Source organism: Dermacentor variabilis, chromosome 5, assembly GCF_050947875.1.
Source record: "Dermacentor variabilis isolate Ectoservices chromosome 5, ASM5094787v1, whole genome shotgun sequence".
Taxonomy (NCBI): domain Eukaryota; kingdom Metazoa; phylum Arthropoda; class Arachnida; order Ixodida; family Ixodidae; genus Dermacentor; species Dermacentor variabilis.
Genome location: NC_134572.1, coordinates 202,610,727 through 202,637,676, shown reverse-complemented (window position 1 = coordinate 202,637,676; position 26,950 = coordinate 202,610,727). Strand labels below are relative to the sequence as shown.

General features: G+C 43.1%; 1 protein-coding gene across 5 annotated transcripts in view; it reads right to left on the bottom strand.

Annotated features, from left to right (window-relative positions):
* Positions 1 to 26,939, bottom strand: part of LOC142583440 (endoplasmic reticulum aminopeptidase 2-like) — a 155,015-nt gene extending 128,076 nt beyond the window's left edge. For 2 of the 5 annotated variants that reach the window (XR_012828627.1, XR_012828626.1), the window contains exons 1-4: positions 24,452 to 25,806; positions 23,707 to 24,143; positions 12,537 to 12,941; positions 11,531 to 11,651 (exon numbers count right to left, since the gene is read on the bottom strand). Coding sequence is in view for 3 of the 5 variants with exons in the window: in XM_075693908.1 (XP_075550023.1) it covers positions 11,531 to 11,651; positions 12,537 to 12,941; positions 23,707 to 24,143; positions 24,452 to 24,653 (1,165 nt within the window). In the remaining 2 variants the exon portion in view is untranslated. Of the gene's footprint in view, positions 1 to 11,530; positions 11,652 to 12,536; positions 12,942 to 23,706; positions 24,144 to 24,451; positions 25,807 to 26,777 lie in introns of those variants that run through there. The other 3 variants (XM_075693909.1, XM_075693908.1, XM_075693906.1) reach the window with 3 other exon arrangements.
* Positions 26,940 to 26,950: the final 11 nt, after the last annotated feature.

Sequence of the window (26,950 nt, the reverse complement as noted above, 5' to 3'; positions counted from 1 at the left end):
ACTGATTGTAAACTTTCCTTTTACAATGATAGTAGTAAGCTTCCAGTCAGGAGCTGACAATGTCTGCCGAATGTGCTCCAACCCATTTTTATTCTTCTGTGAAGTTCCTTTCCATGATCACAGTTCCCTGTGATTAATTGACCTAAGTAAACATACTCCTTCAGAGACTCTAGAGGCTGATTGGCGATCCTGAACTCTTGTTCCCTTGCCCGGGTATTGATCGTTATCTTTGTCTTCTGCATATTAATCTGCAACCCCACTTGTACTCTCTCTGTTAAGGTCCTCAATCATTTGTTGTAACGCATCTGAAGTGTTTCTGAATAGAACAATGTCATCTGCAATCCGAAAGTTACTGAGATATTTGCCGTCAATCCTTACTCCTAAGCCTTGCTAAGTCTGTACTAGAACAGATTGTGACATGCTTCAATTTTTTGTATTATATTACCTAACAATAGCTTTTGTTAAAGCATAAGTACTCAAGCTAGCTTACACAGTTGTTTCAAATATCAACAGTTCCGGCAGCTCACTAAATTTTGGAGGAAAAATTGGGTGTATGCTCACTGCTCATCAGTTTTAATTGCATATTCCACTTTATTCACTTACTGGTAACACTATGTGCAGGTAAGCATTAAGACAGGATGTATTACATGATAGCCAGGACTTGTTATTTCTTTCCAAGAAATCTTCATTTGTACAGCTATGGTTATTCCATAAACCAAGAAACACTCAATCCAACCGACAACACGCCAACATTCCCATGGTATCAAATCACCCTTCGAACAACACGGTGTTAACTAGGACAAGTTCGCAAACCATAGTCAACTTGCAAAAGTGTGTTACGTAAGCAAAGAAACAGGACATTGCTTGGTTTTACATGTTTCCCATAATATGCTTTTGCAAGTTTGCCACCCTTCAGGAAACTAACATAGATGGTGGTGCCAGACTTCCCTCTAGGCAGTATTGAAGGCTACCAAGGACCATGTGAGCTATGACACATTTCTCAAACATTTCTCAAAATTAAAGCAGCATAAAGAGATAAAGACAGTAAGCGTGCCACACTGGACCAGCACTGCACTATTAGCTAAAGCTTAGAGCTACCATGGATTGAAAGCTGATAGTGCAGCACTGGTACCATCTGTACACTGCCCACTGTCTTCAATGTATTCATCTCCTCACACCGTTTAAATGAGGTTTTATGTTGCATCAAGTTACAAAAACAGAAGTACTCTATGATCGTCTTCAGCAACTAGAGCAACACTGCGCCTGACGGCTAAAAAATGAGACACTTGTTTTTAACAGTGAGCAAACTATTTTCATTGTATTCAAACAAGAAAACATAGTGTACTAGATTATTGGGAAGAGTGCCGTAGTCGGGCGGAGAGAAGGCCCTTTTTTACAATGGCGGCACTGTACGCAGCAAGCCTGCTCAGAATAGTGTTGGAAACGAAGAGCCTGTGCATGTCTAGCACATTACCCAGGAACAGTAGCCTGATTGGGAGATCCTTTCTCAAGTTTATCATATACCCTTCACACATTCACTTAATACTTTTGAGTAAGCCACATTGCATAGATTTGTGACTCCATGGAGATTTTGCTACACAAGCATACAAGAGATAAATGGGGATTGCTAAAGTGTTTATTTGGAACTCTTTGTATTGAAATGAAACAGAATGCACAAAATTAAGCAAAAAAGGAAATATAAATTTGCAGAAATTGCAAACTTATCCGTTAAACTTCAAGTAAAGTGCAAGCAAGAGTATCTTAAGCAGCAGAAAATAATGTGGGGATTCTTTACATGGGAATGCCATAACAGCACATAAGAAAAACTCAATTTACTTTCGGTCTCCCTCATATCAGGTCTCTCCTAATTGTGAACGAGCTTGATAATAGCTAGTTGAACACTAGAAGTGGCTGTGATACCCAGCTTGTCACGCAGAGACATTTTGTGATGCCACTCTTACATGCAAACAGATCTTCCAATTATGGCTCTCAGTTTCATTATATTGTGCACTAAACAAAGAACACAAACCAGGAAAGAATAGGTGAAGGGAACTTGAAGGTTTTCTTTAAAGCACATTCAAATAAGGTTGTGAGGAGTGAGTAAGCGGAGCGAGTGAGGTGAAGCAAGGTGCAGTGCTTGGGAGGCCACGTGGGGGACTTGGCACGCAGTGTGCGGATGTGAACAGCGTGGGGGAAGACTTTCAATAAAGGCGAAATCGAAGGAGTACATGCAATATTACCAAGTGCAAGACTCCTCTTGTGCATGCAGCATGCGAGTTTTGAGGCGTCCACACTTTGCCAGAATTGTGAAAAGCCAGACCTACTTAAACGTACAACCACATGTCACGAGACATTCCTGGAAATGGAAAGACTATGATTTGTAGTGATAGAATCAAGCATGCTTCTCAAAATTTAAGTATGAATGATAATTCTATATTGGGAAATGGCATATCTTAACAGGGTTTGAATGGCAAGCATTTAGTGTGCTCTGTAAGTCCGTCGCTATCATTATCAGGGTTACAAATGATATTCCAGGTTTTTTGCCGATCCTTCACATATTGCGCATGGTAGCACCCTATATATTTATTCCTTCATTGCTTCACGAATAAACTGTTGTAAGTCAGCCCTGTGTGCATGTAGCTCTCTCGGGTCCTTGTCTTTTTTTGCGCTGTGTCCTTTTTCCAGAACCTGTACCTGCAGAAGAACAGCCTAAGGTCCAGCACACGTCAAGCCCACGTAACGGAGCAAGTGGCTGCAAGACATCAGAGCATAGAAAACCTTACCGGGATGGCAACTGCAATGTCATTGATGTAGCATAAAAATATGGGACACCTGAGGGTACCCCAAGGACGTCGGATTTTGAGGCATTTACCTCCACGAACTGAGCTCTCTTGATGAGGTATGCTTTTATCCACAGCACAGTATTTCCGTTTGCACCATGGTCAAACAGCTTATAAACAAGCTCTGCATGTGGAACACCGTCAAATGCTTTGGACATGTCCAAGCAAATTGCATCTACTTGATCTCTGTCATTCATTGCCTTAGAAAAATCGTGCAGTGTTTCTAGAAGTTGGGTAACAGTAGATAACTTCCATCTAAAGCCATGCTGATTGGGAATTAACTTCTTGGTGTCCTCAAGATGTTCGGATCAGCACTTTGCCAAGATATGCTCAATTATTTTGGAACAGGTGCAAGTGATAGAAATAGTCTATAGTTATCAGGAATGTGTTTGCTTCCAGATTTGTGTACTGGTACTATTCTAGCCTGTAGCCAATCAGTTGGTAAGCAATGTTGCTCTAAAGAAGCTTTAAATATGAGAAGTAAATATTTAGAGACCCATTCAGCGTATCGCTTCAGAAACTCATTAGGAATTGAATCAGGGCCAGGCAACCTTTTTGCATTTAAATTAAGTAGGAGGTAGAATATATACCTTTTTCAGACAAAACAACATCCGGCATGTCAGATGGCAATGCACACCTTCCTGTACTGGATTTCGGAAGCGAAGAAGTAGGCGGACTGAACACAGAATGAAAATAAGCATTGCGTCTGTTGGCGATATCTGATTGGTCAGGAACAAAAGAGTGATCCATTTCAATGAACCTCATTTTTTCATACGAAGGTGAAAGGTGACACCAAAAACGCTGTGGAGAAGCTTTCATAAATTACGTGAGGTTTTCTGAAAAGTACTCTTCTTTCGCTGCCACCAGCTTCTGTTTAAGCATCAAAGAAAGGCGCAATATTTAATTTGCACACTTTTCTCACTTACATTTTCTGCATTTTATCTTACGTTTAAGTTGGATAATCTCACAATTTATCCAGGGGTTATGCTTTCTGATTATTTTATATTTTTTAGCAACAAAATTTTGCAGGCAATAGTTTACAATGTGTTTAAACATAGTCGTCATCCTCCACATCAAATGAATCCAAGGACGTTTCCAAACAGTATAAGATGTATACTTCATCAGCGTTTGAAAAATCTCTAACAGAAATACATAGTTCGCCTTTTTTCATGTTTAGGTGGTCTGAGCTGCTTTAAGGAAACTAAGACAAGTTTATGATCAGAGAGCCTTTCTTTAACAGACATGTCATATTCAGTTATTTCACTGCTAACAAAAACCAAGTTCAATATTGATTCCATGGTTATTCCTATCCTTGTTGCATGTTTAATGATTTGTGTGAGAACATTATTAAAAGTAATGTCCAGCATTGCCTCACTATGTTTAGCATTAGCTGAGCCTACCTCAAGTGACTCCCAAAGGACATTAGCAGATTGAAATTGCCTACAATGATTACCCTTGCATTGGCAGATACAGAAGTTAAAAGATAGTCTTGAAGTGACTCAAGAAATATAAGGGGGGCATTGGGAGACCTATAAACTACTGCAGTGACACACGAAAGAATGCCAAGGTTTACCCTGCACCATATGCTTTCTGTGTTAGGACAATCTTTCATTGGAACAAATTAGATTTCTTCTTTAAAAATGAGTGTGACACCACCAACACGCAAATCATGATCTTTTCGAATCATTTTATATGTAGGTGGTATTATCTCACTGTCAGCAATTTCAGGACTCAACCATGTTTCTGCAACTGCGAGTACATCTGGACGATAAAGCATAATGATGGGTTCGAGTTCAGTAGTTTCATTCATGAGACTACGTGCACTGACGTTTATCTATGCAACATTTCGCTCTGGCAGGCCTGTACACCAGAGTCCACCTTGCATCCAGAGCCATCATGCCAGGATTGGGCGGAATCCGGCCGTGCTCGATTTTTAGCCGCAAACTGTTGCTGCTTCAGCAGTTATCGATGAGCCATGTCTTTGTCATTCCCCTCTAATGGCATGTGTATCATATTTGATGCTGTTTTTATTTACACATATATTTTACTAAATATGTTTTATGGCTTGGCTGAAACATCATGTTTAAAGCTGCCGACTGTGAGCAGAATGATGAAGGGCTGCAAATGTTGTCTGCCAAAGAGCCTATGAAGAAAGAGAGTGATTAGGGTGTTATGCCTTTCTCTTCACAATTGGCGTGTCACAATTGGCAGTAACCCATGTGTAATGTCCGCTGTCACACTGTCACATCTACACTGTCACATTCTTCTGTGACCAGTTGCGAGCGCCCGCTTTGCTTTGGCGCGGCAGTGATTTTCTTCATCCCTGACGAATGCTTCATTATCAATGTAAATTCTATCATTTTCGAGCCGGACTTTTGCACCTCTTTCCTTTTCTTGCTTCGCACTATCCCAGAGACTCTTACGCTTTTGTAAAGTTGCCTGAGAATAGTCATTTGCTAACGAATAATCGCTAATCTTTAGTTTCTTGCAGTTCCCAAATAAATTCATCTTTTCGTTGTAGTCAAGAAACATTATAATCACTGGACGCACCTTGCCCACACACTTCTGTCCAAGTCTCTGTATCCGCTCCACACATTACCTTGACACCGATGCATTCGTGGAAGACATCTTGCCGCACTTTCCTCTTGAAATCATCAGTCGTTTCACTAATAGTTTTGGGTATTCCGAATGCAAGAAGATTATTTTGGCAACTCCGATCTTCTAACTCGATTCTTTTCTTTTGCTGTGAGCGGATAGCGACTCCCATTTCCTGCACCAATGTGTCTAATCGTTCTTAATTTCTGCGCAGATCTGTTAAATTGTTCTAGATTTCTTGCATCTTTTCAGTGACTTTTGCCAGTTGTTTAGAAAGAGAACCCTGATTTTCTTTAACTTGCCTGATACCTTTCATTAGTGCTTTCCGCCCTTTCATAAGTTGACTAAACATTTGCTGGACAGTTTCAGGCCCAGGATTTCGCTCAGCATCAATAACAACGAAATGCACTCCAGCACTAAATCAGCACACACTGCCGGCCACGGCAATACAATTATGAACCTATCATCACTCCTAAAACTTTTGCCATGCTTACCAACCTGCAAAAACAGGATAAAAAGTTCATTTTTTATTGCGCATTTAAAATCTTCAGAGTGACCTATTTCGAAAAATTTCCAACGGGGTGTGTCCCAAAGCTGCAGCCACTTGACATCATCATGATCAAGCCAACCGTATCACTTTATCAAGGCAGCCGTATCACTGTCGTATCAACCTGGTCGATGTCATTGACTACAACTGGTGCGCTTACTCGTGTAAAGCTATGACAACCATGCACGGCACCCTGTGGGCTCAGTGGCTATGCCACGATACTGTCATCTCACCCGCCAATTTTCGCCATGCACGTCAGTCAACTGTACTGCCTTTTTACCAAAAAATTTAGCAACTATTGTCTTCTGCAGCTGCCGAGCCCATGGTGTTGCCTTTCTATTACCGTTGAATGTGCTGATCTCGTTCGCTCGCTATTATTGTTGGCCGGGGACGTCGAGTCAAACCCCAAGTGCGACCAAGTGCTAGCAAAGCTGCAAAAGCTGTCTACCAGTCAATTGCAGCTAATCAGTGAGATAAAGGGTCTCGGAAACCAGTTAACATCAACCAAAAAAACAATTTCCCACCTCAGCAAGAGACTGGCTGATGCGTGTGCGTTAGCCTTGATGGTACACCATCAAGACTTAGTAGCCCTAAGCACCGACGTGGACACGATAAGCACTAACACCAGCCAAATAACCCGTCAGATCTCTGAAATGGAAGCCGGCATAGATGATGCCGAGAATCGTTCATGCCACAACAACCTAATTTTTTATAGCCTTAAAGACTTGAAGCCGTTAGAAACATATGCCCAATTCGCCACTGCTGTGAAACTCTCAAATCGACCCAAAAGAAATTGAGCATGCTCACCGCCTTGGACAACCGCGCACTTTCGCCCAATAATAGTGAAAATCGCCTTCCTTAAAACCAAGGAGTTAATCCTTTATAAAGGCACTAAGCTAAAGTGAACTAATTATAGCATTGACAACTTTTCACATCCTGTTCATGCTGCATGCAAACAGCTCGTTGTGTTTGCTTGAAGTAAACCAACAGCATTTACACTGCGATACAAAACATTGCATTTGTTTAGAAGTGGTACACATTTGATGAATTACCATAGACAGTACAAGAAATCCCATAGAAATCGACGAGCCATCACGCAGCTAACTGTCCTTGCAATATTCTTGTGGTAAAAAACATCCTGTTCTCTCTTTTTCCATAATCTTTACAAACATATGCAGTTATCTCCCCATGTGCCAGCATATTTCTAATCTTGTTTCCCCATTCGCAAGCAACATACTGACATTAGCTGAAAGTTGGCTAACAAAAGACGCCACCAACTCTGAAGTTTTGGCCGACTTATCCAACTTGAATGTCTTTCAGAAAGATCATAAGGACTCCCGAGGCGGAGGCGTTGTTATTGCTACTAACCACCAGTTACCTTCTTCTGTCATTAGTTCGGAGCTCGAAATATTGTGGGTCATCTGCTGTTCCTCACATCAAATAATCATACTAGGCATCTGCTAGCGACCCCTGGCAACAACCGAACATGTGCGCGCAAGCTTAATGATTGCTTAGATCAACTTAATACTGCTTTATAATATGCACATAACCTTCTGTTTGGTGATTTCAGTTACCCCAGTATTAAGTGGCAAAACATAACACCAACAAGCAGCACAGAAACAAAGGACTTCATCAATGTGTGTTTAAATTTTAACCTCACCCCATTAGTCACAGAATCAACACATCGCACGTGAGTCTTCTAACATTCTGGACTTGATACTAACTAATCATTCAGAAAGTTTATCACCTCATACATATCTCTGTGAAATTAGCAATCATAAAGTCTTGCATGCCACCTTCACCTTTGTACCGGAACAATGCCAAACTTTCCACAAAACTATTTGCTATTATATGACAGAGGTAATTATGAAGCCATCAATAATCAACTGCAGGCTTTTGTTCCAAATTTTGAAACAGGCTTTCACAACTGATCTGTTCAACATAACTGGCAAGATAACTTGCCAACCATAATAACTCCTGGCTCTCCAAGACGTTAAAAACTCTTGAAAACAAGGAAAAATGCATATTCCGTGCAGCAAAATTTAACTCAAGTGTATATGCATGGAACAAGTATTATGCCTCTCCTTAAATACATGTAATAAAAAAAACTATTATAGATATTTGCAATCCGTTTGGAGCGCTAAACACACATTTTTTGGAACAGACCTGCCAAAGATATTAATCAACAATCCGTGAAAATTCTGGGAAATACTAAACCCTCAACAGACACGCACTGTCACTCTTGCTAAAGCATGTGTACAAGAGACCAGTAATGTTGAATGTGCGAACATATTTAATACCGCATTCTCATACGTTTTCACTAAAGAATTTGACATACCACTACCTGTCGTAACTGTCTATCCAATATCACCAATGCCATCAACCACATTTTCTGCACATGGAATCGCCTGTACTATCGAAAACATTAAGCTGTCATCATTGTCGGGTGCTGACAAAATCACTTCCCGGCTCTCTCAAAGAAATTGCTAGGCACGTCTCCGCGGCACGCTCTTCGCCACTGTTTGTGCAATCACTTCACACAGGCCCAGTGACAGGCAATTGGGAAAGGTCTTCATATCAGGTAACAAAGAATCCCAACTAGCGTCCTATTTCCTTGCCATGCAAAATCATGGAACATGTCATTTATTCTCCAATAATGAATTTTCTTGACTCTAACCATTTTTTTTCCCTCCCTCTCAGCATAGGTTTCGTAAGGGCTTGTCCTGTGAAAAGCAATTAGCCATTTTCATTCATAATTTGCATATGAATCTTGATTCTAGCATTCAAACTGATGCAATCTTTCTGGACTTCACTAAGGCTTCTGACAAAGTACCTCACAAACGCTTACAACGAAAACTTTCCCTGTATGATTACTGTAATGTAGTGTAACTACTGTAATTGTAATGTATTACAATGGATAAAAGAATTTTTGGCACACCGCTTTCAGTTCGTCTATCTTAATAATCAAGCTTTTAATCGCCTACCAGTAACATCAGGTGTCCCTCAAGGATCTGTGCTTGGTCCCCTTCTATTATTTATATATATATAAACGAATTACCCACACATGTATCCTGTAACATGACTGTGTTATGCACTGCACAGTTACTAACACACCCGATCAGCTAGCTTTCCAAAATAACCTAACCTGTGTACAAGATTGGTGCCGCCAATGGCTCATGGAACTTAACCCTGCAAAATACAAATGTATGTCATTTCACTGCAAATGCTACCGCCTTTTCTCCCCTTATCTAATCTCTGGTATCACAGTAGAAATAATAGGTTCTTACAAATACCTGGGCATAACCTCGTGCGAAGAACTAACCTGGAATGTGCATGTCACAAACATCCTATCATCAGCTAACAGAATCCTTGGCTTTTTAAAACAGTACTTGCCGATGATATGCTTCTGGTAAAACTTCTCCCATACACGTCCCTGGTACGAACAAAACTAGAATATGCATTCCCTACATGGTGCCCTAACCAAATCTGTCTGATAACTTCACTAGAATCCCTGCAGAATCGAGCCACTAGACTCATTCATTCGTGATATTCATGTAATTCCAGTATATCATCTTTAAAAGTAAAATCTGGCTTAACAAATCTTGCTTGTCATCGTCAAATCGCCAGTATGTGTTTGTAAGTTTTTATTTTTTTTCAGCCAACTTCCTATTCTGCCCTACATCAGCCCTCTGGCGCCCATTTAACTCCGCATCCCCTGCAAGTTGCTCGTCCATGTGCTCATACTACGTTTGCTGCATCATTCTTTCCTCACTCAGCCAGAGACTGGAATGGCCTTCCACGTGATGTCACTGCAGCCACCTGTCCATCTACATTTTCGGAATGTATAACTGCCATATTTAACCAATAACATTTTTGTATATGCAATTACTTATACCTGTACCCACTCCTCCTGTATTATCCCTTATTCGGTGGCCTATAATGTATTCATAGTGAAATATTTAGCGGGCACAATTGACAAGGGACACAGTGAAGGGGGACACACGGGCGCTTACTCACAACTGTTTTATTTTCGGAAGGACGTGTACGCAGCCCAGCTATCAGCGCTGAGCATGTGCAACAAGAGTGGTCAGTAAAACAGAGACAGATTAAAAACAGATTGAGAAGGCTCAACCAGTATTTTGAAAAAGCAAATTCCTTTTCAGTGATTGCAACCGATGGTCGGCTTATGCATTTTCAGCACACTTTTTGATATTAAATGCTTCTGTGATTTCACGTGCTAGTTTATTTTTATCTGTAAACAAAATGTCGGTGTCAAAAAATACCGGATCACAATGACATAGATTACAGTGGCTCGACAAGTGCGAATAGCTTTCTTTACTGAGAGAATGTTCATGTTCTTTTAGACTGGTGCTCATGCACCAACCGGTTTGTCCTATGTACATGTTGCCACAGGTTTAACGGAAACCGGTACACAACACCTATTCCGCATATTGGGAATTTTTGATCTTCTTTAAGACCGCAGCTTCATTTTTTTACCCTATTGTCAAACTTATTTGAAATAGCTTGGCACAGTTTTTGCAGCTTGTTAGGCGCCCTGAAAACCACTTCAACGGCATACCGGCTGGCAACATTCTTTAGCCCATGGGAAAAATAATGTACGTAACGTACAAGTGCAAGGCGTTTTCTGTTCGTGCTAAGCCTGTTCCTTGAATCTGTGGGTTGTACAACCTTTACTATTTTTATTACCTTTTCGGCCGCTCTTTTCACACGAGCAGTAGCCCCTATTTCAACCAAACACAAAATGGGTCCTGCTACGCTTATTCCATCACCTTTCCATCATTCTGGCACTCTCCTATCCCACGATACTTTCTTCAACTGCACAAGAACCACACAGTGCAGCAAGAAAACACAGTGTATTTACTTGGGAGTTGCTTCGGCGGAACATATCACAGGAAGCAGAAAAATGTGGACGATATAGTAAGTGTGCTGGAGCATGGTTGGAGCCCCCCAGTTGCAAACAACGCCCTTTGTGTCTGTCATTGTTGTGATGGCCTCCTGATTTGTGTTCTCTTGCGCGATGGACAGCACACTTCCCAGTATTCTAGTACACTATAAAAAGAGGTATACAATAAAAAGTGAGCAAGCTACCACAAAGGTGTTAACGAAGCTGTATTTGCATAATAAAGTTTATGGATTTTTGAGGCCTCAATAATTGCATTTTAATGCACCAAAGTTTCAAAGAGTTTCAAGTACTGCTATGAACAACACTTACGGCAGCTGCTTCACCCTGGATTACCATGCCTGGCATAATGCTAGCTTTCCTCTGTGATCTCCTCAGATCACAGAGGAAGATTAGTGCAGGCACCACTTCTCATTGCAAGTGCAAAGGTGAGAATGGCTAACAGTTAGCCAGTCGGTGCTATCTCATCTCGGTCTGTTCGTGCCGTATGTATGTACTGTGCCCCACCAACTAGCCCAACGAAAGGTAGTTGGCCACTTCTCTTGCTCGTTTGATTGGATCACCCAGTACACAGTGTGTTTCCATTTCATAAGTACAGCATGCGCACAATGAAAAAGAACAGCTTACCCAGTTTGCTCATGGGGTATGGTATGCTGAAGAAGTCATCGAAGAAGTCCAGCGACCGCTTCATCATGGTGAGAGCGAAATGCCCCTGTGCACTCTGCTCCTTTGGCACTAGTACTCGCAGCTGCATAGTGATCAGAGTGTGGACTTGGTATGTTGCAAAATAATAAAATGATGCGGAACAGCTGCAGAAAGAGCTGAAACTGGGAATAGTGCCAAATATTCCATTCTGAATTTTTACCCATGACCAGCAATGTGGCTTATGCATCAAAACATGCCTATCTAAACTTCTTTTCACTGAAGAAGCCTACAAAGGAGTTTGTAAACACTCAGTATACAGGCAACCGGATTCAATCGGGTCCAGTTGCTAGGAGCATCATCTGGCATTGCTTCCTCACACATGCTTGCCCTCGTCGTTCTTTGTGCCAGCTATTGTGCAGCTTAGCAACCCAAACAAAGCTGCCCATCCAGACATCGGCAACTGATATACTACCTACACAAATCAGCAATGCAACCTTTTAAACATTTTCTCCATTGATGTGCACCAGTGAAGACCAATTAAAATGTTAGATAATATGGCCTTAGCATTACTGCAAGGTACTTGAACCTGCACCACACTCCTTTGAAGGAACAGTGATGAGAAAAGAAGAATAGTAAATTACGTTTCTACAATGGCACCAAGAGAAGGGTTTGGCATAGGATGCAAAAATGAAAGACGGGTGGTGACACCATGTTTCCACAACCGCTTGCCATGGCATCACGAATTTTGACAATGTCTGCTCGAGCCTAGGTAATTTTTTGTTAGTAAGGAGGAACTATGTTGTATTACTACTCAAACAGAGCCAAAGACTGAAAGCAGCTAGTTTCGTGAACTACAAACTAAGTAACCTAACATACCGTGATGCCGCACTGATGTGCCAGTGCTGGCGTTTGGGCACAAAATAAAAGAAAGAAAGCAGGAGGTGAGCAAATATCAACTACAATAATGTAAGCGTGCCAACAGGCTCACCTGCACTGCACCCAGCTGGCTGGTCAAAGCCTCGTAGTCGCAGATGACAAAGGCCACGAGGTAGGTACTCATGCGTAGTGAGCGCTCAAAGCGGCTCGACACCAGCTGTCCCCCAAATGGTCGCAGGCTCTGGCGGCGTGCGTTGGCGTACGCCTGGTGGCTCTGCTCGTGCACCAGTTCGAGCTCAAAGCTGGCCTTCAAGGCCGGCTCGTCCAGGCAGGGAAAGGCACGCCGTGCTGATGTGGGCTCAAACTGGGTGGCTGCCAGGCGCCGGGTTTCGTTTGCTGCCGTCACATACGAGCTCAGGTACAGCCCCACGAGGTCACGGTCCAGCGTGCCCGAGAATGCAATGTGCAGTATAACCTGGTTGCCCGCTGGTACAGACTCATTCAATTGTATGTATACCTGCAAACAGAAGGACTTAGTTTACTCACCGCTTGCACAGTGGTGTTCAAGGATGAGTCACTTTCTGCAGCCAGTGTACTTGATATACGCTCACACCAATTGTCACTGTGTCTCACATTATTTTATTGTTTGCATTTACTTGATTTGCTGTCATGCAAACGAAAATCACATGAGAAAACAAAGGTAGGAACAAATGTGTCACAAAGCAGAGTTGCGTTACAAAGTGAACATGAAAACTCTCCGACTGCAGCCAGCAAGTGAGGCTCGCACAAGTCATAACCACAGCTGATTAAGGTGAACAAGGTATGCAAAGGCATGAGTTCGCAACAATGCTTACTTGTCCCCACCTCAGAGAGAGACTGAAGACTCCAAAACAGAGTGTTCTCTAAACAGCCAAGAGGCATGCCAGTCGTCTTAGCACCTGCCTGAACAAAACAGTACGCAGTGCAGCTAAGCCCTTGGCTCCTCCTGAGGGGACTCCCTGCCCACAAGGAAGACGCATGCTGTGCACTGCAATTATGTGGGGCTCCTTATTGGCCACAGGACAACACCTCCTCTGAAGATGAATCAGCTGGAGGGTGGGATTAAGCATGTGTCTATTTTTGTGAATGTAGGACGTCTGTTGTTTACTGTTTGCCTTTACCCGCCGTGGTTGCTCAGTGGCTATGGTGTTGGGCTGGTGAGCACGAGGTCGCGGGATCGAATCCCGGCCACGGCGGCCGCGTTTCGATGGGGGCGAAATGCGAAAACACCCGTGTACTTAGATTTAGGTGCACATTAAAGAACCCCAGGTGGTCGAAATTTCCGGAGTCCACCACTACAGCATGCCTCATAATCAGAAAGTGGTTTTGGCACGTAAAACACCATAATTTAATTTTACTGTTTGCCTTTGTAGTATGGTAAGTTGTACATTGGCCAGACTGGTCACTGTGTGAACGCAAAAGGTCACTACAGAGCAACATCCATTATTACATAAAAGGGCATTATGTAAAATGTGGTTGCTTGCAGCTTTTCATTAATAGCACTACAATACCTTCTAACCAGAGGGATAAGCTAATTAGAGAAATAACTGAGGCATTTAATATCGCAAAACGAAAAGGAGACATGTGTGAGCCAACCATACGTCATGCTAAATGAGCACAAATTGTTGTTTTTGGAAGGTCAGCAAAAAATGAGATATTTTATTTATTTTTCTTTTGTTAAATAGTACACTTTATTGTTGCATGGTGGTGTGCTGCTTCTTGAGAATTAAACCAGTCAAAAAGACGAAGAACAGAGGACAGATGTGGCACACACAGAGACTGGAATAGCCTTTGTGCGCCACAAATGGTTTAAGCCTCACGAATGTGCACCAACTGACCCAGATCGCAACTCTCCTACGGTGTGCTGATGTATGTAACTTAACTCTGCTTTTTCAAAACGAAATGTACTTGCGAGTGCAGTTCTTGTCAGTTTATTCAGTTTATTGTGTTGCGTTTCTGTGTGCTGCTTCTTATATTCAATATGATTGGTCACCAACTTGCTATTGTTCACAGTGCTGACCTTGTGGGGGACTGCTCGTTAAGGAATGGGAAGTGAGACTGCTCTTCACAAAAGGCCAGAGACCTCGCAATGGCAGGCAATCTGCTGGAGTGCAAAGGAAGCGGCACAATGTCCCGAGAAGCATAAGATTAGGTGCAGTGCTACGAGATTAGAAGGAATGGGATGGAGTTGGTTGATGCAAGGCAGAAATAACTGGAGACTACTTGGAGAAGCCTGTGGCCAGCAGTGTGCACAAAATAAGCCGATGACGGCAATAACATCGCACGGGCTGTACACACACAGACTAATCAACACAAGTGTGACAACAGCAATATGTCGTAAGTCATTTAACGTGGCACCCGTACCACCCCTCGGGCTTGGTGAAAAAACGCACTTTGCAGATAGAATACGCTGCTGTGAACGATTCAGTCAAATTTTGCAGCAGTACACGGCATGTGGAGTTCACAAGAAAAGTGCCAAGTCGCATGTTTCTCGGACACCCCTCTTTTCAAACGAGGGCTTGCCGTCACCCGCTTCGAAGCTCCCGGCGGCTTGCACATGTCATGACATTTAAGATCCCCAATCGTGGCCGCTATTAGCTGATAGCTAATAGAATGAGTCCTAGAATTAGTCCCTAGAATTAGTCCCTAGAATTAGTCTGTGTGGGCATGAGCATTTCAGACCGTCCCTTTATATTCTGTGCACGTTATAGGCCACTAAATTCGTCCTCTACATTTTCTGCAGATTTCCATGTTGTTTTTAACCATTTGATTATTAGGTTTTCTGACTCTCCGGTATTTGTTCTGAAGGACTTTAATTTTCCACATATAATATGGGAGCCTGACTGTGTTAATTTTAAGCGTACTTCAGCTGAGTCTATTGAATTCTTAAATTTGCGCTTTGACTTCAACTTAACACAGCTGGTACACAAACCAACCCGAGTCACTCCAACATCTTCTGACACACATGACCTAGTGCTGTCTACTACCCGCGACCTAGTTACCTCCTTAACTTATCTTCCTGGGATAAGTGATCATTCACTGCTGCAGTTTGATTTAAAAACACGCTTTTCTTACACAAAGAAGGTTAAGACAGTTTGCAATTATTCCAAAGCTGATATTCCCGCAATTACGCAAGAAATGGAGCATTTTCTGGATGCAATGATGCCCGATTTCGATCAACGAACACTTGAACAAAACTGGTCCCTTTATAAGTGCAAACTGTTATTCCTAATTAGAATATATGTCCCCCAACGAAAAGTACACTGTAATCCCCAGTCGCCTTGGTTTACGGCCACCTTGCGCCGTCTTCGGAACAAAAAAAAAAAAAAACGAGTTATTTCGTTGCAAAAAAAAATCGAACAACCCGATTCGTTGGTCCGAATACCACCGCATCAACGATGAATATTGTAGCGCCATTTTCCAAGCTAAGCGATACTTACATGTCAAACCACATAAATTCTGGAATGTTGTTCGTGGTAATACACCAGCCACAATACAATTGTCCCAATCTAACACCCCTGTTCAAAGTGATCAGTGTTGCACAATTCTTAATAATGTCTTTGCTTCCTTTTTTCATGATGCTGCACCTATGCTTTTGCCATCTTCAACGAAAGTTTATGATACCCCAATGGAACCAATGCTTATAGACTGGGTGGGCAATAGAAAACTAATCGGTAATTTAAAAATATCTTCATCTGCGGGTTCAGATGAAATTAATTCAAAAAATACTCAAGTGCACTGAACTGTACTCATCAATTATTCTTTCTAGGATATTCCACCAATCATTACACTGCTCATCACTGCCAAGCAACTGGAAGGTGGCTCCTGTTCATAAATCAGGTAACACGCATTGCCCCGAAAACTACCGTCCCATATCACTAACCAGCATTCCCTGCAAGATTCTGGAGCATATAATATATTCCCACATAGTTGATTTTCTTGAGACGAACTCTTTCTTTAAAAACAGTCAGCATGGCTTTAGGAAATTGTTCTCCTGTGAAACGCAACTAGCTTGATTTACTAACGACCTCTTTTCTAACACCGACTTAGGATTTGACACTGATTGCATCTTTATCGATTTTGCTAAAGCCTTTCATACCGTATCCCATAACCTACTAATCCATAAACTTAGTCTTCTTAACGTTGACCCGCTAGTACTGGACTGGATTAAAAACTTTCTTGCTAATAGAACACAATACGTAATCATGAACAATTTGTCGTCTGCGCCCCTAGTGGTAACGTCAGGCATACTGCAAGGGTCGGTTCTAGGTCCTCTACTTTTTCTAATCTATATTAATAATCTTGCTTCCTGTGTGAAATTTTCAACTAGTAGGCTTTTTGCCGATAACTGCGTTATATATAATAAAATTACTGACCTCAATAGTTCTCGTAAACTTCAAGACGACATTAATAACGTTTTGTGATGGTGTAACAAGTGGTCTATGAAGCTTAACTTAAGCAAATGTAAATGCATGCGGGTATCACAGCGTACCAATACTACTAATCTGCATACATATTTCCTCAATAATAGCCCTTTCTCAGTTGTCTCATTGTACAAATACCTTGGACTGAACATCACCAGCATCCTTTCCTGGCACATGCATGTCAACATTATATGTAGCAATGCCAATCGCATGTTGGGCTATTTGCGCCGAAACTTCTCATCTGCACCATCGTCACTGAAACTAACTCTCTACAAAACATTAGTTTGCTCCAAACTAGAATATGCATGCGTCATTTGGGACCCGGCTAACATTACACTCATAAACAGCCTAGAAGCCATTCAAAATCGTGCAGCGCATTTAATCTTATCAAACTACTTCTGATATGCTAGCGTTACCTCAATGAAAACAACACTTAACTTGCCAGAACTTTCTTTTTGTCATAGATGCTTCCGCCTTTTGCTCTTCCATAAAATCTACCACCACAACCCTTCGTTGAAAGAACAGCTTATCACCCAACCGTCATACATATTGTCACGTGGTGGTGACGTTGAAGAACACAGTAGCAAATACTGTGAAAGACAAAACTAACTTTTATTGGGTGAACCTGTGCCCATAAAAACAGGCTACACTTATAGCACAACGATAGCGGCGAACACGATCGGCGATCGGCGAAAATCTGATCAGCGGGTCAAGTGCGTTGGCTTTTATACAGCAGTCATCAAATGTTCCAGACTAATCGTTGGGACCCGCATGCCTTCCACAAAGTTCTACAACATTCGAGTCACGCGATGAAATCAGATAACACAAGGTTCGGCGACAACAGACAGCGGATAGAAGCATCGATACTTTCCAGAAACTTCGGATCCATGCAGACGCGTCCCGCGCTGTGCGATAACATTTGTTAGGCGGCGAAACGTGGTCACCCGTTAAATATAAGTACACGTGTCAATATCATCTCGCTCTGACTACAGTTTCAATGTTGGTGTCTTCACATACTAAACTTTGTAGTAATGCATTCATCCCTAGCACAAGCAAAGATTGGAACCACTTTCTCGCCACCATTGCAGCCATCCTGGATACCGACACCTTCAAAACCAGCATTCATAAACCGAAATCGAATATGTCTTTGTATTTTGCACAATTTTTTTGTTATGTTCACCCACTCCTTTCTGTAATGCCTTCGGGCCTTGAAAGTATCTTAAATAAATAAATAAATAAATAAATAAGCTGACATCAATCAAGAGTGTTTGGATCAGTCTGCTTCTTCCTACTGTTATTGTGTATATTTATTGACACACTTTAATAAATAGGCTGAAGTAAGCAAATATCTGCTTTCGGATTTCAAGAAGACTTGCATACTTCCAGAGGAAGCCGACCGTCGTCTGTTCACTCTTGGCCATGGCCACCCACGTAGGAATTAAACTTTGGCCACCTTGTTGCAGCCGTTGGGTCTCACTAATTTCGATTATAGATTTCAACCATCACCTAGCCTCGAACCATGCGAAACTTATGTTGAATTCCAATGGCGGAGTCGGAGCAGCCGACAGACTCCGCGAGCGAGCACTTGACTCTGGCACAAAGCAACACCTCCAAATCCGCGAGTGGAACACAACCTGCGCTGCCGGAGCAAGGAGAAAGTGGAACTTCTATCGCCGAGTTACCCAGGATACCTTGCGTGTTGTCATTTCCTTCCGCTGTTTGATCCCAGCACCACCGCACCGGTCACTTGTCTCTTCAGCGCCGTTCACCTGTTGTTTTTTTAAAAGTGCAGAATGGATATCTCGCCAAGCGTGCAGCAGCTATTGCTTCCTCGCGAGTCGTGACCGGTGGCGCCTCCCAGCAGACAAACGTGGTAAAGGAAATACGTCACGCAGAGTTCCGGTCCACTCCGCCGATTTTGGCGGAGCATCTTCTTCTGCTCCACGGAGTGACTCCCGCTCTGAATCCACTCTGACTCTCTCATCGGAAGACCTCACTCCCGCCTTCACTCTGTCATTGGAACAAACTTGCTCCGAAACGAGCAGAAAAACTTGCTCCGACTCCGCCACTGGAATTCAACATTAAGGTCAGACCGCACGCATGCTTGCCAGTGTGCACTCACTCCTGGCTAGATGCCTTGGCAGACATCCCTTCGTATTGAGCTACTGACAGTGGCTCAAAATGTGCAAGTTGGATGTTGGCTACCATCCGCCGGTCAAGCTGGTGCAGGACAAAGTCTGTCCACAACATGTCGCACGGCCAAACTGGAGCACAAGAGCGCAAGCGTGCACTCCAGCCCTGTTGTGCACAAAGCAAACGCTGCCGCATAAGCACTGGATGTAGCTGTAGCCTGCCATGCATGGTCTCCAAGATTGTGCACAAAGAGAGGTTCAGAGGTGGGCAGGGCAGGCTCAGCACCTGGGTGCCTGCCACTAAGGGCTTTTCATGTGTCAGGGAGGCTTTTGGCTGCTCCAGTACTGTTGCTACGGCTTGGATGAGGCGAGCAAAAAATGATTCTGCGCTGCTAAATATGATTCTTTACCAAACTCAAAAGGACGACTGAATGTCTGCGAGGGGCAAAGTGCATGCTGGCACTTACTTATTCTTAAACACATTTATTTTTTTCAGCACCCATACTCCCACTACATTTACATAGGCAGGTAGAAGCAGAATATCTCCGCAAAATGTGCTGGAAATGCACTATACTTCAAGCATTGCTGGTTATATGCATGTTCATCATTTTGTGAGCTGGTTTCAAATAATTGAGGTCATAGCGTTGTGTTCACGTGGACAAGAAAGATGACAGGAGGTGCACTCCCTAGCGCATGTCCTGCAGTCTTTCTTGTCCATGCGAATCCAGCGCTGTCACCTCAGCCATTGCAGCAAACTAACTAGCCCAATAATCTACACTCCTGGTTTCAAATCTTTCAGTGAGTCGACTGATGGTGTCGGTGCTTGCTTTTGCGTGTGCATTTCGCCATTGTGATAGGGCATGGATTAAGCAAGACGTAGCATGATGCGCCCCAAGAAACCTGCTGCAATTGGTTGTACTATACTTAGATTGAGGTGCCCGCTAGAGTACATCAGACGGCCAAAATTAGTCCAGAGTCCCCCATTATGGCATGCCTCATAATCGTACTGTGTTTCTGCCTCGTACACCTCAGAAATTATTTAATTTTTTTCTTGCCAATCCCCACAATAACGCTTCGTCATGCTAAGAAACCAACTGCAATGGACGTCACTTTTCCATTTGATTCTGAAATTTGGAACCTTGCTTATTGACATGAACCAATGTTGTGCATATTGACATGCATCAAACAGCCAAGAAGCAAAAGCCATCAAAATAATACAAGAAACATTTTGTTGTACTTATTTATGCATCCAGTGCTGTCTTTGTTAGCAAATGGAAAAGCCTAACCGCAGGGTTAAGTATGCCAGTCCAAAGGCAAGGTGAAGTGCCAATAAAATGCGTAAACGCACAAAAGAATATCTCAGCTAAGCCATGCAGTAAGCTTAAAGAAAGGTTTCTTTGCGGACTAAATAAAATCCACGAGTCCTGCTACATGCTGCAGTCTCAGAGCTCAATGGAGCCACCCAAGCAGGCATTACCATAACTATAAAGAATAGTGACTAAAATGTTCATCGCACCAAACAGAAAAATAAAAGACGCTTTTCCACGTGTCTGCTCACAGCATGCTTACTTCATTTATTTTTTAGAAATATACCATATCTGCACGATTCTATCGCACCCCCTATTGCAACGCACGGTTACATTACGGTCCAAATATTTGAAAAAAAAAAAAAGAGATAACCTGGCGTCGGTTCTACGGCACGTGTCGAGTAGAGAAACCCGAGGAGTCGACGCACACCGTGTTGAAATAATTTTCATGCGACAAACAAAGACAACCAAACATCTTTTTTTTTCCATTCTGCCATTCGACTATCTTGACAAAAAGTGGTTGAGCAGAAGCACTATGACAGGCGTACAGCAAATTGGAAACTGGCGACGACAAACCATGGCATAAACAAATTAAGTCCGTACGATGGAAATGTAGCTTGCTACCTTGCGCTGAACTTTTTATTTTTAGTAAGACTCGGTTTTGTTTTTGATTTTCTGTCACGCACATGCAAATTTCAACATACTTTTTATTCAAGAAAGATGCGCATTAGAATTATGCAAATATGGTATTTATGTATGAATAACTTACATGCATTCAGGAAGGCATTGGCTAAAGGGGAAAATTTGGTTACACAATGTAAAACAAGCACTATTTAAAAAGAAAAAAAGAAAGAAGATCAACTTAAGAACGCTATTATATTTGCATAGCGCAAAACGAAAAACAGGAATAGCTATGCTCAGGAAGATACTAGTACAGTTAAGCTTTGACATAACGAATGTCAATACAATGAAATTCTCGATATAATGAAGTATTTAACTTTTCACAACCTCTTGTCCATATAACACCATGAATTTAGAATCTCAATATAACAAAGTATGCTTGTACATATACGATTTCAACATGACGAAATTTCACTGCCGCTGGTGCGCAAGGGTGAGAGTGCCACTTTCCCGCACATGGAAAGAGGGGGAGGGGAGTGAACTCCCGGTAATGCGATCAGGTGCGCAGGAGCGGGCGCAGCGGAGGGGTAAGTTAGCGCACCGTGGCTGTGCATGGCTGTAAGTGCGGCCGAGTGCGCATACACAGTCGTGCATCCTGCTCTAGGCAGGATGCGCAGCTGCAGATAGGTAATCTGTCGCGTGTGCTAAGAGTGGGTGTGCCAAGGCAGCGCGGCACCATGTAAGCTGTCTTACCACTCATTTAGTATTGGAGGTTGCATAATCTCCAGTTTCGATGACCTGTTGTAGTGAGAGGCAGATGAAGCATTTGCTGCTGGCACTTTTCCCGATGGTGTCGTCCCAGTGCAGGCGACGCTATCAGCCACGGGGGCGGAGTGCACGTGAAAGAGTGGCTGGCTTCACTTAATGCATATCGCCGAGACGATATCGTCGATGTACGTGGCATGAAAACGCATCATTTATCGCCGACTCCCAAATTTATCAACATGTATTTTTTTGTCATTCAAATTTGGTTTTTTCGATTGCCCGATAATACAGAAAATTCTGCGGCTCCTTTCCATGCAAGAAAAATCAATCAGCAACTGTACTTATTGACATAAAAGGTCAAATTTCAATGAACTAAATTTCGATATAACAAAGCAATTTTACTGACTTTGTTATATCGAGGTTTAATTGTAATTAGTAGTTGTGGGGAGCACACACGACCATTTGCTCCTACGTACTCATGTCTCTGCGTTCACATGTTGCGGATGCACCAAGAGCGGGCGCAGACACGGGAGAGGCATACTGCACCCTCTCCCAGTTCTTCCTCGCTTTAGCGATACGTGCACCATGCCCCTCGAGGAAAGGTATCCGAGGGGTGAGGAGGACATTCCCCTTGCAAAAGAGGTAAAACACAGCGTCACTGGGTGAGACTCTCTGGCGCCCCGACCACGAACCTGGTGGATACGGATACCTGCTGCAACTCGTGAGTGACCACGTTTGACTCTCTCACGCAACAACGCAAGCCTATCTATTATTTATTACAGAGCGGACACCACCAAAGCCCTCGGCTAACAGCGCCATCTCAAGGCAGCTGGGCACCAAGTTACACCGGGATGGTCTGATGTGCAATCCCAGAGGCTGTGTGGCACAGACACCGTGGCCACCGTGCAGTTGCGTTGCGCAACGAGCCTGCTCCCCCAAGCATGCTGCGGCTCCCTGAGGACTGCTGCGTTTGGTGTGTCATAGGCGCCGAAATTGGAAATAGTAGCGTCTATGTCAACATCCAAAATCAAATTTGAACTGGCCGCCACGGTGAAGTTAAGTAGGTGGAGCTTTGTGGGTAAGCTTCACTGTAGCCTTTGCAGTGCAAGGCATTGAAGAAGGAGCCAAAGTGTCGCAAAGGGGATCAAAGGCATTTTTTTTTGCCAGTAATCTGCCTCGGCCGAATGCATTCAAGTGCATTTTGCTGCAAAGTATTTCTGAAATATCTAGTTTAACTTCAAGTGCATTTCTCGACTTCTATAAAAAATGTTTCGTGAGGCCCCTTTAAAAATGTTTTCACTGCACAGACTGCCCAAGTTTCCAACATGTACCCACACAAGACTTCAGATTACTGGTTGACAAGCCCTGGAACCAGCAGTCTGCTTACCTCCTAGTTAGCTCAAATCGTCCCAGAAAGGTGCTAGTCCAAGGTTCAATTGCCAGAACAACACAAATTTTTCTTCAACTTCAGAGCTTTATTTCTGAAACACTCGTATGAGAAGCCCGTTTCCTTTTTATTTTTGTGTCATTGTCAGGTGGATGGCAATTTTAACTTTTATGATTGTTCTAAGCACTCAATCAGAGAAGTCTGCTTGACATTGTAAAAAATAAATTGGGTCACTTAAAAATGCACTAAGCACCACACACAATAAAATGAGGATCGAACATTTTTTTTACGAAAGCCCCCCCAAAGCAGTATTTACAAAACAGACAACCTGTCTTTTTTTGGCTGCAGTGCAGAGCAGATGGACCCAAGAACACATAAACACACACCACGGACAAAGAACCAGCAAACAATCCCTAAAGAGATAAAAATGGGAGAAAATACCTACTAGCCTGCCAACTCGTGTTAAGCCAGTTCATTTCTAGTTTCTTGCTGATCAGCACTTGTGATGTGTCCCGTGTTCCTGCGTCCTCTGTCTATTCTGTGCGCCGCCCAAAGAATTGCTGACCAACTCACGCTAAGCTACCTGTGCAGAAGAGGAATGTCTCACCTGGTCATGCAGGGGAACATAGCGCAAGCCCTTCACTTGGACGGTCAAGGCATTGTGCAGGCCAACTTGGAGAAAGCTCAGGTTCTTGGCATGTACTATTATAAAGTCTGAGGAGCGCACAAACTGCAGGCTGACGTTGACAAAACCGAAGCTGGTGGCAGTGGTCAGGTTGGGGTGCAGCACCAGAGCATAGTGGACAGGCTGGGCAAAGTCGGGCAGCCTCACGTGCGGCCACGGATTGGCTGGTGGAGGAGTTGGCCGAAGTGACCAACCCGGTGTCGACTCTTCGGGGCGGGCCACGGGAGGACAGCGCGACACCGGTCGAGCCAGGGCTGCTACCAGAGCTATGAACACCAGTGCCGCCAAGGTGCCCGCTACCAGCAGCAGAGCCCGGTGCCGTGGGCAGCTGGTGTACGTGCGACCAAGTAGCTTGTTGTCTGTGCAAGATGTTGTACTTCAGGGCACTAGTACCGCATTTGACATCTTTATGACATCACATCAAATCAGTGTAATCAATAACCAACAGCACGTAAAAGTGTCACGACTATAGCATGCTCGACTAAGTCTTTTTGCAACCAATGTTTTCTGGTTGTTTAGAATATTAAAACTAAATTAGTTAATGCAGAGAAATATTTCATGCACAGCTCCATGTAGTATGTCAAAGGGAAAGCTTTTGTTTCATAAATAAAAAGGTCAAGCAAATTAAACATTGCATTTTATGTGTGCAAGGCTGCTTAAAACCCACATTCAACAAGCTGTCCCATTTTTCCGTTCCTTGATTCATTCGTCTGATCGAGGCAACAGGACAGATGTGCGAGGCCAGCAAGAGCAGCACACACATCTCTCCTGATGCGACTGGTGCAAGCTGTGATGCAGTCATCTCGGGCTGCTGCACAGAGGGATCCTGAAAACATGCTACCAGACATGTTGAAAATATATATCATCATCCCACTTTTGCAAGGGTGATTTAATTAATAGCGCACCACACATAAGCCTCCTACACACTCTACAAGACAGTGCTAAAAATGATGAGGTCGAAGAAGGGCACACACAGCGCTTGTGCATCTGTCTGTTTTTTTTTCAGTGCTGCTTTGTCAGTATCCCTGCTACTGCAATAAGCCACCTGATTTTTCTGATAGTGGATAGAAATAGAACAAAACAAACAAACAAGCATGCTTTGACAGCTTTAGAATGAGAGTGTTAAAAATTAGAAGGTGTAGCATGCAGAGATTGTCACACACACACAAATATTTTAGTACAGACAAAAAGTGGCTACATGCATTTCCCAAAGCATTCACAAACTTAAGCTACAAAATGCAAAGGTGTTGTAAAATAATTTGGAACAATGGAAGAGCTTGATGTCAAACCAGTGAAGTGCACCAATGCAGCAAGTCACAGTCAATTGCTAGGTTTCAAACAGGAAAGTGAATACAGCACTGCTCTGCAAATAGAGTCAAATACAAATAAAATTGTGCACATCCCGAAACAGCACAGTAGATTGTGCTGCTGCAGTAGAGGGCTCTGGATTAGTTTCGATTACCTGTGTTTACGTAACCCAAATTCAAGTACAAGAGATAATTGCACTTAACCGCCATCGAAATGTGGTCATTATGGCTAGGAATCAAACCCAGAACCTTGTAAGCAGCACGTCATAGCTACTGAGCCACTACAGTGGCCAAATACAAATAAGTGAGTGAGTCAGTGCGAGTGATTGAGTTAGTGAGTAATTAATTAAATAAAGTATGGTGCTATGCACACTCAGGATGTTAGGCTATCTGCATTAACATTTCTACAAGTAATCCAATAATAAGAGGAGCATGTACCTTAAGCAACAGCTTGGGCTGTTATTGCCCGAATTGCTAATTCCAGATTCTGACTCAGCATACTAATATCTACACGCAACTCCATCTAAGTATAGTGGTTGCTAAAATGTCTTTACACCTAGCTGTTATCGAAAAAAGCAGAAAAATGCTTTCTGTCATCACGGTGTCAATGTTTTTTCTACCAGAGCCAGCTACAGCATTAAGCTCTTACTACCATTCACTGCAGCGACCCATACAGAGAGATCCAAAGTACTAATTATCACAGACACACACACACGCACACCTGCTGCCAGTTGATTTTTTCATATGCTTTCATTTCCATTAATTTGTCATTTCTTCAATTAATGAGTGCAGGTAACTTCCCCTTTGTTGTCCTTGGTGTCCTTGTTAGTTGGCTTCTTATGATACATATAATCCTTTCTTTAAGGGAAGGTGTAGAAAAAGAAGTGCTATAATAAAGAATGGGCGCTCGCAGAGAATAAAGGAGGATGAAGTTCGAGCGGGCCCTCAGTGTTAGTCAGTTGCCGAAACCCGGGAACGAACCAGAGACCTCCTTGGTTCAAATAATATTAAAAAACGCGAGACTCCAACACCGAGGGCCCGCTCGAATCTCATCCTCCTTTTCTCTACGAGCATCCCATTGTTTACTATAGCACTACTTTTTTCTACACAAGGGTTATAAGATAGCACAATTATATGTGCCATTCCCCCGTGCCTTCATTGAGGAGCTTGAATTAAGAGTCAATTGTCTCAGAAATAATTTAATATTAAAGTACACTGCAACGTAACACACGCAGCAGAGCGAAACGCGCGGTGTCGTTGCACGCCCATTTTCTTGCAAGCAAGCTCAATTACCTACTACAAGCTAGAAGCCGTATGTTTGTTAACCACCACGACAGCGTGCGAGATAAATGCATCTCAGTGCGAGATACAACGTCTGTTATTTCGGAACATCGCCGAATTCTGCCGCTCTCGCACGGCCACTTTCGATCAGGATCGAAATCGTCCACCGCAATTGGCTTCCTCCCGCAGTTTGAGCAAAGGAGCCAATCGCGATCATGAAATTTGATCCGTATCGGGCTCGATTGCGATCAAATGTGCGCCGTGGGTACCATAAACTCATCAGATATATTACTGCCGATGGCAAAACATCGCGCAGCATTAATCGTGAAGAATACGAAAACGCCCGGCTTCGAGTGCTGCCAACGTGCGCGTCGCACAGAATGCCAACATCGACGATGGCTTCACCGGTAAGGAAAGCAACATAGTCGACGTCTCCCTCTTTCATCGTGATGCAGACGAAGGATGCTGTCGCCACCCTAACCTACGCCCTACCAATGAGGCAGGCAGGCACTCGACTAGCGCGGTGAGGTTCTTTATTCTATGGCGCTGTCACGATACCCCGCAGCCGATATCTATCG